This window comes from Branchiostoma lanceolatum, chromosome 11 (assembly GCF_035083965.1).
Source record: "Branchiostoma lanceolatum isolate klBraLanc5 chromosome 11, klBraLanc5.hap2, whole genome shotgun sequence".
Taxonomy (NCBI): domain Eukaryota; kingdom Metazoa; phylum Chordata; class Leptocardii; order Amphioxiformes; family Branchiostomatidae; genus Branchiostoma; species Branchiostoma lanceolatum.
The window spans coordinates 5,097,938-5,111,938 of record NC_089732.1 but is presented as its reverse complement, the minus strand read 5'-3'; the positions used below and the strand labels follow the sequence as shown (position 1 = coordinate 5,111,938).

The window sequence follows — 14,001 nt, the reverse complement described above, 5'->3', positions numbered from 1 at the left end:
AGACGTCAATGAATGTAGGACTGGCGCCGATAACTGTCACGACGAAGCCACCTGTACCAACACGGACGGTGGTTTTAGATGTGATTGTAACCCGGGCTACAGCGGCGACGGTGTCACCTGTACTGGTAAGGAAAACTTATTTCATTTTTGTTTATTCAGGCAACACTGAGCCATAGGATATCTGAACTTTGGTTACAATACATGTCTGATTGTAAAACGTAGCAAAACCACAATGTTGCGTTTGTTGATACAGATATCGACGAATGTACAGATAACTCCCACAACTGCCACCCCCAAGCCTCATGTACCAACACGCCTGGCAGCTTTAGATGTGCTTGTACCTCAGGCTACAGCGGCGACGGTGTCACTTGTGCTGGTGAGGAAGTATTCTTGTATTACGTTGATGAAGGTTATCTTATCAAAATCTTATCCAGTTGCTTGAGTAATTATTTTAGGCGTATTCTTGTACTATTTTTTACAGTCAGCAAAACCGCGTCAAAGGATATCGAGGCTCGATTTTCACAATAATTAACGCCACAACGTTGTGTCTGTTAATACAGATATCGACGAATGTACAGATAACACCCACAACTGCCACCGCTCCCGAGCCATCTGTACCAACACGCCTGGCAGCTTTAGATGTGCTTGTACCTCAGGCTACAGCGGCAACGGGATCACCTGTACCGGTATGGAAGAACGTTATTTTGATTTTCAATATAGAATCATTTATGAGTCAACCAGTGACTCGATTCGCAATCAAAGCGTTTGAACTGTAATGGAAGTATTGTTTGGGTTTTTAGGTGTTTTACTGTAAAATTGATGGTTTTGACAACAATACTGAAACTAGTACTCGGCGAAGATAACAACGTGTATCAGCGATATTTCCTTTCCGTTCTTTCCACAAGACATCGACGAATGTGACTCAAATTATGGCAGAGGACCATGTGATCAGACCTGTGATAACTCAGTCGGCAGCTTCACCTGCAGCTGTGGCATTGGGTACAATCTCAACTCGGACGGCAGGACGTGTGATGGTAGGTATATTTGTTGGGGAAATACAGATTGGACTGAAATCCATCCTATAGTCTAGTTCCAGTCCGCTCCTGACTCTGCGTAGAAGCGATGAGACTATCATGAGAGAAGTGGAATGGAGTAAGAATAGGATGGTTTCCAGGCTAAATACATACTGTTCGATTTCAGCTTTAGACGTGGTCATGATGATATCACTGAAAGTATTGCTGTGTTACTCTTTTATAATACAGTCGTAAAGAAATCTGTTGATTTTCTTAATCATCAGCAGATTTGTCTTGTACGTGAAGCATGTCTTACTCCTCCTTACAAATCATAACTAAGATTTCTTGCCAGAGATTCCAACTTGATCACGTCTTCTTTTCTTTCTTGTAACAGACATTAACGAATGCACCCTCTCAAACGGTGGCAAAGGACCCTGTGAACAGAAATGTCGGAACTCACCTGGAAGTTTCATCTGTAGCTGTGACCATGGCTACAGTCTCACCACAGACGAGCGAACATGCAGTGGTAGGTATCTTTGTTTTTTATGGTAAGCCAGTGCGTTCGGAATTCCACAAGAACAGTGGAGGTATGAATTTTCGTTGAGTTTATTGTGGAGAGTCAGGAAATTTTGGCAGCCCACTCACATAATCAGTCCGTGCGCGTCCCTTGAATGTATCATCATATGTTATGTTACTGTAAGGATAATAGATAGGCTTTTAGTTAGATAGATAGATAGATAGAGAGAGAAAGAAGGGGAGAGATAATATTAGATAGATAGAGAGATATTGCAACGCAGTTTATAAAGAAACAACGGGGATATAATACAGGTCTTCCAAAGTTTCCAAACTATTGGCATTACATTTAGTAAACCAGGTTTAATGCAACTTCTTAATATTTCAATTAAGGAATATAGTGTATCTTCATACGTGCATCATATCAATCTGTCACAAAGAAGCTTACTACCGAGCTTCTTCACGGTGTTTTTCTCTGCCTCTCACAGAAAATAATTTATTTGTAAATGGTCGATGAGTGGTACAGTCGATATTGTTAACGTTGATGTCCCTTCAACCTAGAGAAAGTACGAAATAATGCAAACACATTGTGATTTGCAGACGTCAATGAATGCACGGGAACTCCTCGTCCTTGTAGTCAGATATGCAATGACATTGAAGGTGGCTACAGCTGCTCCTGTTGGGAGGGATTCAAGAAGCATTCAACAAACCGAAAGATCTGCATCGGTATGGACATCCGATTAGTGCTGACATAACGTACTTACTTTTGCTTTACTTAACTGACATAAAGCTTTGTCCTTTGTGGGTTTAGAATGTCCACTTCATTTCAAAGTCACTTTCTTTAGCATCTGAATATAGTGAATAAGTCAACATGGATAGAACTTTTTGATTCAGAATGTGTTGCAACGTTGTTGCGCAATTCAATCTACATGTGTGTTTCAATGTTTTTATTTTGTCCAACATTATCAGCACCTGCGGACATAACTCCATCCATGTTACGGGTAACTGCTGAGTCATCATCTACAATGCGGCTACAGTGGTCAATCCCAAGGTATCCCTGGCAGATCACTAGACAGTACGTCTATGTGAATGGGACAGAGGACGCACATGTAACCGACCAAGAAGAAATTGGAATTGGCAACAGAGCTCGATCATTCAGAGTGAACAACCTCATGCCCTACACAAACTACACCTTCTGGCTCGTTGCCGTCATCAATGAGTTCCGAAGTAATAAAAGTGAGCCTGTCACCCAACGTACGCTGGAAGGAAGTAAGTATCTCTTTGTTGTTCCAATACTTTGTTCTTACTTTGCTGCCAACATATCATATGACATTTGACTCAACTATATATAATGGTATCCGGTGTATTCCATTGATTGCTTCACTTGGGTAACATGCAACATTGAATACATCAAAACCACTCTGTATCAGTTCGTACAGCTCTGAAGAGTTATACAGTTCGGTAGAATTAACTGTAATATTTCTGCTCTCTTCACATAGCTCCCACCGCTCCTCAAAACGTCAAACTAATGAACATATCATGGCACGAGCTACGGGCTACCTGGGAGCATCCTGAGCAGTTCCAAGGGCCAAGTGAGGGCTACGTCATCAAACTGTACAGCTCTGGGGAACGCAGCAATGAGGCCGCTCCGATCGGACCTGTAAACAGCACAGAATACATCTTCAGTGGCCTTCATGCTGCCACCGAATACACAGTGGAGGTAAGATTGTACCAATAACTATACTCTAATATATGATCAAGTATTTCATGGTGTGATTTTTCTTTCCAACAGCAATGACTATGACTTGTGTATAGAAAACGATTCAATTTTCCTGCAATACAAGAATTTTCGACCAGTCTTCTGGCCATTTTTATGCTAACCAAGGGCCCAGGGACGATGATGTGTTGTTGTTCGTCATTTCCGACGGATCAATGGCATCATGACTAAAACAGCTGGCACTATGACTAGAATTTTATCTTTCTTATATTCTGGCATTTCGCATGAACAAAGGAATCTCACATTTTTGTAACATTGTTTTTATTCACCAAGGTTCAAGCGTCCAACGGAAAGAACAATGGCCCAGCTGGCAATGACACTACTCGAACAAGTGATGGATGTAAGTAACCTCATGATTACAAGGTTCAGATATCTTTTCTCTGGGAAATATAATCTAAAAGATCACATGTACTGTATACAACCGATTCTTTCTATGACTTATGGACATCATTATTTGACCACCAGTTCCTTCACCGCCAACAAACACCACGGCCGTTGATGAAGAATCACATTGTACAGTCATGTGGTCATCACCTATGGAAACAAGGGGCACAATACTCGGATACAAGGTAGGGCCTACGAGTCGTCATTTATTCTTCTTGTCATCTACTGACGAGCTAGCCGAGAAAGAAGAGACTAGAAACTCAGCATAAAAGTTCACCTGTTATTATGAAGTAATAAGGACTTTGGTGGAGACACATGACTGCAGCAACGGGTCATAATTTCCAGATAACCTGTGTCGCCCCCCGTCTTTGTTAAGTGTTAGTGGTTATGTTAGGTTTAGCCTATTCATAATGACTAGAAACCCGGTTATGCTTTTCTCTAAGGTACATCTTGAAGCACATTACACGGACGGAAACGGACAAATACAGAAAGACAAATACAGCGTAAAGTCTGCAGCATCCACAAGTATCAGGCTAACGAAATCGACCAAAACGGAGATTCTGGACCTGCTGCCCAACTCTGTGTACACCATAAACGTGACAGGTTTCACCTACACAGGGGAGGGGAACTTCAGTCAGACTGTCAACTGTACCGTGCCGCCGGGAAGTGAGTTTTACACAAAATATTTAAGTTGTGGAGAACTATGTTGATCACTGGTGATACCTGCAATGTTCTAATGAAATTCCAATTCTATTCTGTTTCATGTGATTTTTACGACACTCTAAGCGTTTGCTTATTTTTCTGTTTTCTACATGGGTCTGGCTGCTGTTGATAATAATCTAAAACATTACAGAGCCATCAGTCCCTGGCAAGCCAGTTCTATCGAAGATAAGGACGACGAGTACCTTTGAGCTGCAAATCCAGCATGCACCAGAACGGAATGGACCAATAGGGTATGTTCTATTCTATAAAATGTTGTGAGGGAGGGTCAAACTCAGTAGGGTGGACGAGAAAGTTATATGGCGGCAGATTACACTACAAATGTGACTACATTATAGCATATTGGACAAAACTGCAAGCCGCTCAGAAGAATGCAACATTCTTGTTACAAAGCTCCGCTCAATATCTTGTCTGATCTGTTCCTTTAAGCTTTATAACATTGAATATCTGTGTTAAATCCAACGCACATTTTGTTGTAATACATTTGGTTTGACTTATCCACGTCACAGTTCCAAACATCTCTGCCATTTACCTGAAGCTTACAATAAAGGGAACCAAAGCGATATATGTATACAATAATGTGGGTCTGCTTTACAGATGTTACCACGTCATTGCGGTAAAGACAACCAAGAACAGCACAGGCAATCTACCAGAACCAGAGAAGCTGCAAGTCTACAAGTCGCAGAAAGAGGCAGAGATCTCTGATCTTGGTTACGCTGCGTACATAGCAATGGCGCACCCATCGTAAGTGTCATTTTATCTATAGTATTTACTCATTTTTCATTCACAGTTATGATTTATAGCAATGAGACATCATCATTAGCTTAATGATAATAGGTTTTGTCTTGAAAGAAAGAAACGCATAGAGGACCATATTTCTCTTTTGTTCAAACACCATCTAACCGAGTTCGATGTCATTATCCAGCGAGGTTGTGAAGACGACCAATGACGTCACATTGGGCGACGGGAGTGTGACAAGCTGTAGAGGTGACCGAACGTCACGTGACCTGACAGTTGATGACGTGTACGACGAAGATTACACGAACTCCCCATTGACTCCAGGTGCATTCTACACCACGTCAGTCAGAGCGTATGGACCCAAAGGGGGCGATCAGGTAGGGGCTTCCTCAAACAAACTGCAGCTGAGAATTGAATATTCACTCTCCGTTTCGGCTTACCTAAGTCCAGAATACTGTGCAAAATTGTTCATTGCCTGACAAGTACTTGCCATAAAAGTTTTACATTTGCTCTCATAACTTAACCATTTGCCCTCGTAACTTACCTTTATTTTCTGTCAATGTGTCATTCTCTGACTTGTTTTCCAGCCCTCGTTCTCCGCAAGCCAGTACACAGCGCCGACAAGAACTGGTAAATATATAGTTTGTACTACATATCATGTTAAACAAAGAGCATGATTTCTATAGAACTATTTGTCACTTTGTTATGAGGCGACAACTGTATTGGTGTCAGATTTGGCAGCAAATTTGGAAACGAATTTTCCAAAAAGGTGAGTTCATGTTATGATCACCATAGAACACAGATTCGTCATCTTAAACACTCTTTGAATCTTCTGTAGTTGACTGGGAAAAAATAAGGATGTCGCATGATAACCGTTATAAGCTGTGTTGTCTTTGTTTCAGCTTCACGTCGAGACAAATCCTACCTGATCCCCATCATCGCAGCAGCCTGTGGGGCTGCTTTACTGGCCATCATCATCACTACTGTGGTCTGCTGTTTACGGTCTGTAAATATTTCGTGCCAATAAGCTCACTTCATTGAGTTTTATCATTGATATTCTTAGTTTGTGCATGGAAATTATATAATGTTCTTGGTTTGTATACTAGTACCTCTTGCAGTCGTTGCCAGTCGTTAGTAATCTATATACTTAGAAGCGTTTTCCGTTACCTTTCCGTTGTCCAGTACAATGTAACGTTACATGTATGAACATTTAAATCGCAGATGTTGGATCATGCAGATACAAAACGTAGTAGGAATTGTCGAAAAAATTACACTAAAAGTTACCTAATATTTACTCGTTATGTCGTAGAATATGTCCTTAACTAATGATACATTCGTGCAGACGGAGGAAACGTTCTGAAAAGACCAACAACAACCCTCAGCACGTTCCCAGGGGACGAGACAATGCCATGGAGATGGCAGCTGCGGGGAACGATGATGACGATGGCGGTGGCAACATCTATGCCAACGTTGCGAATGTTTCTCGTACGTATTGTAATTGTGACATACATTCACTCACTAAATGAAGGCCATTTGCAGTATGTCTCAGTTTATGTGTGTTTGTGTATTTTGTTTGTTTCTTTGTTTCCTTGTTTCTTTGAACCTCTATTTATTTATGACCAACTCAAAGCGGCCTGCAGGCTGCTTTGGTTGTGAGTGAGCTGTTGTGTGTTATGTGAAATATGATTAAAACAAAACCTTGCCCATTTTATATGAGCAATGGTTCACCGTCATACCTTAATGTCTGAGTTGGTTTGTAATATTACATGACAGAGATACTTTGTGTCCATGTACAGAACTCACCATAAACGACCCCGTCCCAGCGGACCGTCTTGAGGAGGTTTTCAATGATAGACACGCCAATGATGACCAGATATTCCGCGACGAGTATGGGGTAGGTACTCATGCCTGTTTATAGACAATCGTTAGACTCGCAATGTCTTCTATGAAGTGCTCATTTACATGTACAATTTCGTTCTTTTATCTGGTCATTCTTTTAGCTTGTGAGGGATGACATCTGTTAAATTTCATGGATCCAAAACTAGCTGATGAAAATAGCATGATGATCATGATGAATCGAAGATGATGATGATGAGGAGGATGATGATGATGACAATGATGATCACGATGATCATGATGATAACAATTTCCATCATGTATTAATTGCAGTCCATCCCAGACGAGACCTCCGATCCTCACGAAGAATACCAGCGACCAGAGAACATCGAGAAAAATCGGTTCAAGAACATTTTCACCTGTGAGTGGATCATGGTTGTGTCTCTTTGCAAGTATTATCGTTATACTTATAAGTGTACTCATACATGTATAATTTGTCATGAAAATGTACTTATATATCACGTGAGAAAAATTATGTATTAGAAGGTTCCCAGATTTCCAGATTTGTCCCTCAACCATGTCCTGGTGACTTACACGAACGCAAATTTCTTCTGATTTTTTTTCTCCCCAGACGACCACTCGCGAGTGGTTCTCTCTACCACAGAGGGCGAACCTGGCAGTGACTACATCAATGCTAACTACGTTGACGTAAGCATGGCACTACTCTATCCTAATTAGTTTATTTTCTATTCTTAGTGTCTTTGTAGATCCATTGACATTGTAAGATGTAGACGGGTACGTTTAAAGCATATCGCTTAGTATGATGAGCATTCCTCATGATCAGATTTCACGATGATTATAGACCAGTTTGTTAGTTTTAGGCAACTAACCGATCTGACCATTTCTTACTTTGATTTCTAGGGTTACAACCACACAAAGAAATTCATCGCTGCACAGGGTAACAATACAACTTAGTGTTTATTCTTATACCACCTTTGTTTGATATGGTATCTGATTTGGTCTAGAATCTTTAAAAAAACAAGCATTCTTTCACGCAGTTATTTTTCTTATGCTTGTCAATAGGTCCTTTGGAGACGACTGTTGATGACTTCTGGAGGATGGTGTGGGAGCAGGACACGGCTACTATCGTCATGGTAACCAATCTGGTGGAGAAAAACAAGGTAGAGTTTGGAACCAAATAGAATTTACTGTTGTCCCTGATTCCCGGTTGATCATAGATGAACTGTATTCAGTGACAGTGGATGACTTCTTTCTCCTTTATCAGTGTCAAGTATATATATCAGGAACGAAATCAATTGGACTCTTTCGTATTCCTCTTTACAGCGGAAGTGCACACAGTACTGGCCAATCAGGGACAGCAGCACGTATGGAAATGTTATCGTGACCTTTGATGACACAACAACTCTTGTTGACTACGTCATCAGGACCTTCACCTTGAAACAGACGACGGTGAGTCAAGTTTTTATCACACTTGTCTTGATCCTCAATATCCCAAACTCTCTTTCTTGTCTACCAGTGTGACCTTGATTCACTCGTATATAACCATTGCTTAGCTCTAGTTTCCACATTCATTATCACAAATGTATCACTAGATAGATCTTTTGTAACACGAATCCTATCACGTCTATGAAGGTTAGACGTCTATGTAATGAGAGTTACTCAAGCAACTGGGTAACTTAATTATTAAGTTACGTTCAGATGTTTCAGACAGCATCCACTGTCTTTCTCCAGTGACTGTGTTTTATTGAGTAACTAATTCTGACAATTTGCAATATAAATGATTATCAGTAGTGAATCTGGTTGGCTTCTTAGAGTCTAAACATGTTTGTCATTTTTCATCTTATTTTTCTTTCCAACGCGTCGCGCAGGGAAACAGCCGAGCCCGCACAGTGACTCAGTTCCACTTCACCAGCTGGCCGGACCACGGGGTGCCGCAGAGCCCCCTGGGAATGATGAAGTTCATCCGGCGGGCCAAGACCAGCAACCCTCCCGGCCGGGGACCCATCGTCGTGCACTGCAGGTGTGGTAAAACCAATGTGGTGGATTGCCCACAGCTCTTTTCTATGTACTCTAAATCAGTTTGCTCAGCCTTCCTCTATCATAATAATTGGATCCTGCCAGCATACGATCACTACAAGTAGACTTTATTGATGTATTTGCAAAATCCGAAAGGGGGTGGCCTTTTAAGTATAACTTGAACTTATATTCATGATATTAGAGACGCGTTGTACAGGAAAGATCAAACTCTTGTCTGGTAACGCGAAGACGTAACCAATCTTGGTCTTGTGTTCCTTTAAGTGCGGGAGTTGGACGCACCGGAACCTTCATCGCCATAGATGCCATGCAGGAGATGATGGCTGCCGAGGGGAGGGTGGATGTCCGCGGCTTCATCGCCCAGATGAGGAACAACCGACACTCCATGGTCCAGACAGACGTACGGACAATCCATCCGTTCTTTCTTTCTGAAACCTAGACAAAGCGCATGTAGAATAAGGCTCTTTTGTGCATCATACAGAAGATGGCCTTTTACATGAGTCATGTATTGTTTTGTTTTTCATTGACTTTGCATGATGTACATGTAAGGCATTGCCCGCATTGTATTATTTCTGGTTCTTCTGTCTGTTTATCTGTCTGTGTATCACCATTTACTGAAAGAGCAAACGGATGGGATAGGTTTGAAACAGCTTTAAAACTGACCATTTTGTCAAGGAAAGGTAATGATACAATCATACATCTCTATTACCTATCAGGTGATTGCATTCTTTTTCCCGATCATTTCAGGACCAGTACGTGTTCATCTACCGCGCCCTGCTGGAGCAGCATCTGTACGGAGACACGGAGGTGGAGGTGGCCAACATCCACAGGCACATGCACAAACTCAAGGCTCCGTCAGCGGATCCGAACGAGATGGGATACGAGGGGGAGTTCAAGGTATATAACGTCTAGAATATGCTTCTACCTTGATATATTGGTGTCAACCAGATACTGCCATGAAGAAAATTTTCAGACTTCGGTGTATGAACATATATATCAGCTGAATGTAGCTATATGGTCTTCAATGGTATACTTGATCACAGCTCATGCCTTTATACTTTTTTGTTGAACACAGAAGCTGACGAGGATTCCAATCGACCAGGAAAACATGAGGGCGGCCAACAAGCCTGCAAACAAAAGCAAGAATAGGATCGTGACGAGTGTCCCCTGTAAGTTATAAGATTATTGCAATTTTTGCTGCTGTCGTTGTTATCAACAATCGTAAATGTGGCGTTATTATGCATGTCAAAAAGTTATATTCATTCATATCTTGTTGGAGCTTAAGTGCAGAATGTATTCGTCATATCTCGTACATGGCTGACAGTATGTACATCTCCTGCACAGACGACACCACCCGTGTCTTCCTGCCCCAAATCACCGGGGTTAAAGACTCTGATTACATCAACGCCTCCTTCATAGACGTGAGTAGCGTGTATATGTAAGACCCTGCTGTATGTGTGTACACATGAATCACCATACATGTATGATGGGGTACTCAAAACTACTTGTCCGACGTCAATGTAATTATTACACAAAAGTGAGAAAATACACCCAAACGTCACAATATAAGACCACATTGTATAGTAGCAAAAAAAATGTAATTGCCATTTTAGCCAGTTTGACTGACAAGGGTCGATCAACAATTGCACTGACCGCCCATCAATCTCTTGAATTTCCTTGCTGATTGATATCCCTTTTTCTGATCATGACTCCACAACCAGGGCTATCGTCAGAGGGACGGATTCCTTGCGACCCAGGGCCCGCTGCGGACCACTGTGGACGACTTCTGGCGGATGGTGTGGGAATGGAAGTCCTACTCTATTGTCATGCTGACGAGACTGACGGAGAATGGACAGGTACATATGCCAGTTGTTTTTTTATGGCTATCTAAAGCACTATTGCTTTTATTACCAAACTGTTCCATTAGCAGATATGTGCTTAGCACAATTTAATATCTTGAAACATTTGTATTATGCATATTATACTTTGATTACGCCAACGAGGAAGACAACAGACAGGCTATTGAAACGTCGGCTCAAGTTCAAATTTTGGTTCGGTGAAATAAGACGTTGTAATCAAAATGCAATATGCCTATCCCATTCAATAGATAGATTCAACTACATTCTAGGGGGAGATAACCCTCACTGTGTGCAAACAGGTCAATATATCAAAGACTGTCTAGACCTTAGAACCAAATGTGTAAATGATACGTTAGACTCAAGATGTTGATTTACTCATATCTATTCATATACATTTATGTATAGGTTAATTCATTTGTATCCCTTTGTATCACAGTCCTATGGCCGCACATGGGGTAATTGTCGTATTGAGGTCATCTGAGATAGCGCCGAATTGCAGCCGCTCAGACCCTTTCGATCTCACTCACTCACTCACTCTCTCCCATAGCTTGCGATCTAGCCCCGCCAGTTGTACATGTGCGCTCCTCGCAATTCAGTCCCTGGCTGCGAAGAGAGAGTAGTTGTCCTACCCAATAACAATAAGACTTGCCTGTTTGTATGTATAGCTGTAGTAGACCTTACGGAAGTCGCTATACCTTTGTTGTGTCAATAAAGATTTCCTTATTTCTCCCCCGTAACAGGAAAGCTGTCATAAGTACTGGCCTGACGGGCGGGCTGAGTACGGGAAGATCAGTGTGGAGCTTAAGGAGACGGAGAAGTGTCCCTCCTTCATCCTGCGCACCTTTCACGTGGGGCACACCGAGAAGACGGTGAGTCCAAAGCGTAGTCCAGTGGTTAGCGTGCGTAATCCAGTGGTTAGCGATCTTGCCTCTGGAACTAGAAGCCCGGGGTTCGGTCCCGGCTTTGTCGCTCACCCGACATGCACGCTGCCGGAAAGGGTCGCAGTCCTTAGGACGGGACGTTAAGCCGTGGTCTACTGTTCATTGTGCTTGTCGAAAAGAGCTAGGGGAATTTCCCCGGTACAATGAACCTGTAAATGCTGTACATAGCGTCTGTCTTCTCTGTCACGACCAGTGGAAGATCAGCTCATCTCTTCATTGAGTTCATTTGAGCTAAACTGGTTCGAGATCACTTTTTTTTCCATCAACTCAAGGTCTTGCATTGAAATGAAGCATAAAGGCTACGTTGTGTCTTTTATTCACGTAGTTGCTTTCACATTGTCTCAAGTATAAGTGAATACCTAGCTGTACTGATGTAGATAGTTGTATCCCTTTCCTTCTGTTTATGCGTAGTATTTGTCCGAATTATTCATTCGCAAACGATAAAAGCCCTTCGTACACCGTATGGTGTATGTATCGGCGCCCACCTCCGTTTCTAAAGCCTTTTGGCCATCTGTGCAAACAAGGGAGGACAAGCGAGAAGCATTTGTATATCTTCAGGGTGACATTTGAAGCACACATTATCGACCTTCATCTGTCTAGAATGTTTTCAAAAACTCAACATCCGTTCCCGTGTCCTCCAGGGCCCCCCGTTTCGAGTGATTCGGCAGTTCCACTTCCAGGACTGGCTGGCCAATGGCGTTCCAGGAAACGCCGGGAAAATGTTGGATCTGATCGGCAAGGTAGAGAAGCAACAGCAGCAGTCAGGGAACGGACCAATCACCGTGCACTGCAGGTCTGCCTAAAACACCGTGGATAAAAAGTCTCTACGATGCCTAGCTTGTTATGATATCAATCCCTATTTGATATCCGTGATTCCTATCTAGTAAGGATACTAGATAGGGCCCACAGACCTAGAATATCTTCAAGATTATGAACTTATGTTGAACTTCGCATTTTGGAAATGCATCGTTTAGTATCATAGCAACGTATTGAAATCCATGGCGAACTCCATTGAACTCCACGATAGACGAGTCTTACTGTAGTTTCTATTATGATCCATGGAACTCATTTTAAAAGACTAGTACGAACATGTTCACCCAAGTAATGTACAATTATATTTATGACTTGTACAAACATGTATTCTATTTGTAGTTCCGGAGCAGGTCGCACTGGAGCGTTCATCGCCCTGAACACTGTCCTGGAGCGGGTGAAAGCTGAGGGGATCTGTGATCTGTTCCAGACGGTCAAGTCTATGCGGTACAGCCGGCCGCACATGGTGCAGACTGCTGTAAGTTGAGGCATTTGCTTAGCTCTTTTTCTCCGTGTTTTGAATGGATATAGTACACAGCCTTGTTCAGTGGCACGCTAATGCTCCTATGTGTCAGTATACTGATCTCTAAGCAGATGTTCGGAAGGCTACCTAATAACTGCGCGTTATTGTTTCAAACTGTCTGCTCCTAGTATCTTCTTAGAGTTTTGTGTCAGTAGTATTTTTGGATGTTTGGTCAGACAAACCGAGGAGAAATCTCTGTCACCGAAGACAAGCTATACAAGAACTATTGACATTAAACAGAAGGCGCCAATATATTGCGAACAGCACACGGTTCGGCCTTGACAGTACAATAACTACTAAAAGTTAATCTTTATTTTCTCCAGGACCAGTACCTGTTCTGCTACCAGGCAGTTGTGGAATACCTGGACAGTTTTGACAACTACGCGAATTTCCAGTGATCCTCAACCTGGCCCTTTACACCATGTGGATTGTTAGATAGCTGTACCGATGATAGCTTAACTTGTACTTTTAGATTTAAGCATAAAAACTTCAAGTTACTAAAATGCTCTTCATACTGAATGTGATCACAATACGTTTGTTTGCTTCAAGTTATATGTGCTTGTGAAAGTGCAACAATATTTTTCTTTTGAATACCAGTCTCCGCTGTCATTTTCCCAAGAACTACTAATGTATATTTTTCTTTTGATTTAGATTAATATTTCCTTTTGGGTTGTGTGTTTAACATCCATTTCATCTCTAGTCTACTGTATAATCTGCCTGGAAATCAAGAATGGCATGCAATGTTACTGTTGCGTGTATGGCAAAACAATTTCTCCACTTTGTATTTATATGACAGCGACTAGAGGTCATTTCGATTTGGCTGGATGTACCG

General features: G+C 41.9%; 2 protein-coding genes across 2 annotated transcripts; both read left to right on the top strand.

Moving 5' to 3' along the window:
• The first annotated feature begins 775 nt into the window (after positions 1 to 775).
• On the top strand, positions 776 to 3,651 carry LOC136445146 (fibulin-2-like). Its single transcript, XM_066443014.1, has 7 exons — positions 776 to 800; positions 906 to 1,034; positions 1,408 to 1,539; positions 2,127 to 2,252; positions 2,496 to 2,795; positions 3,026 to 3,246; positions 3,577 to 3,651. The coding sequence occupies exons 1-7, from the start codon at positions 776 to 778 to the stop codon at positions 3,649 to 3,651; spliced, it is 1,008 nt and encodes a 335-aa protein (XP_066299111.1).
• An 848-nt stretch (positions 3,652 to 4,499) lies between these two features.
• LOC136445145 (receptor-type tyrosine-protein phosphatase epsilon-like) lies at positions 4,500 to 13,614 on the top strand. The gene is made up of 22 exons (XM_066443013.1): positions 4,500 to 4,588; positions 5,005 to 5,151; positions 5,333 to 5,522; positions 5,733 to 5,775; positions 6,048 to 6,147; positions 6,488 to 6,630; positions 6,942 to 7,039; positions 7,315 to 7,402; positions 7,613 to 7,689; positions 7,903 to 7,939; positions 8,065 to 8,162; positions 8,326 to 8,451; positions 8,871 to 9,022; positions 9,301 to 9,436; positions 9,784 to 9,933; positions 10,112 to 10,205; positions 10,381 to 10,457; positions 10,758 to 10,892; positions 11,636 to 11,764; positions 12,478 to 12,629; positions 12,989 to 13,124; positions 13,493 to 13,614. The coding sequence occupies exons 1-22, from the start codon at positions 4,500 to 4,502 to the stop codon at positions 13,565 to 13,567; spliced, it is 2,472 nt and encodes an 823-aa protein (XP_066299110.1). The 3' UTR covers positions 13,568 to 13,614.
• The last annotated feature ends 387 nt before the right edge of the window (positions 13,615 to 14,001 follow it).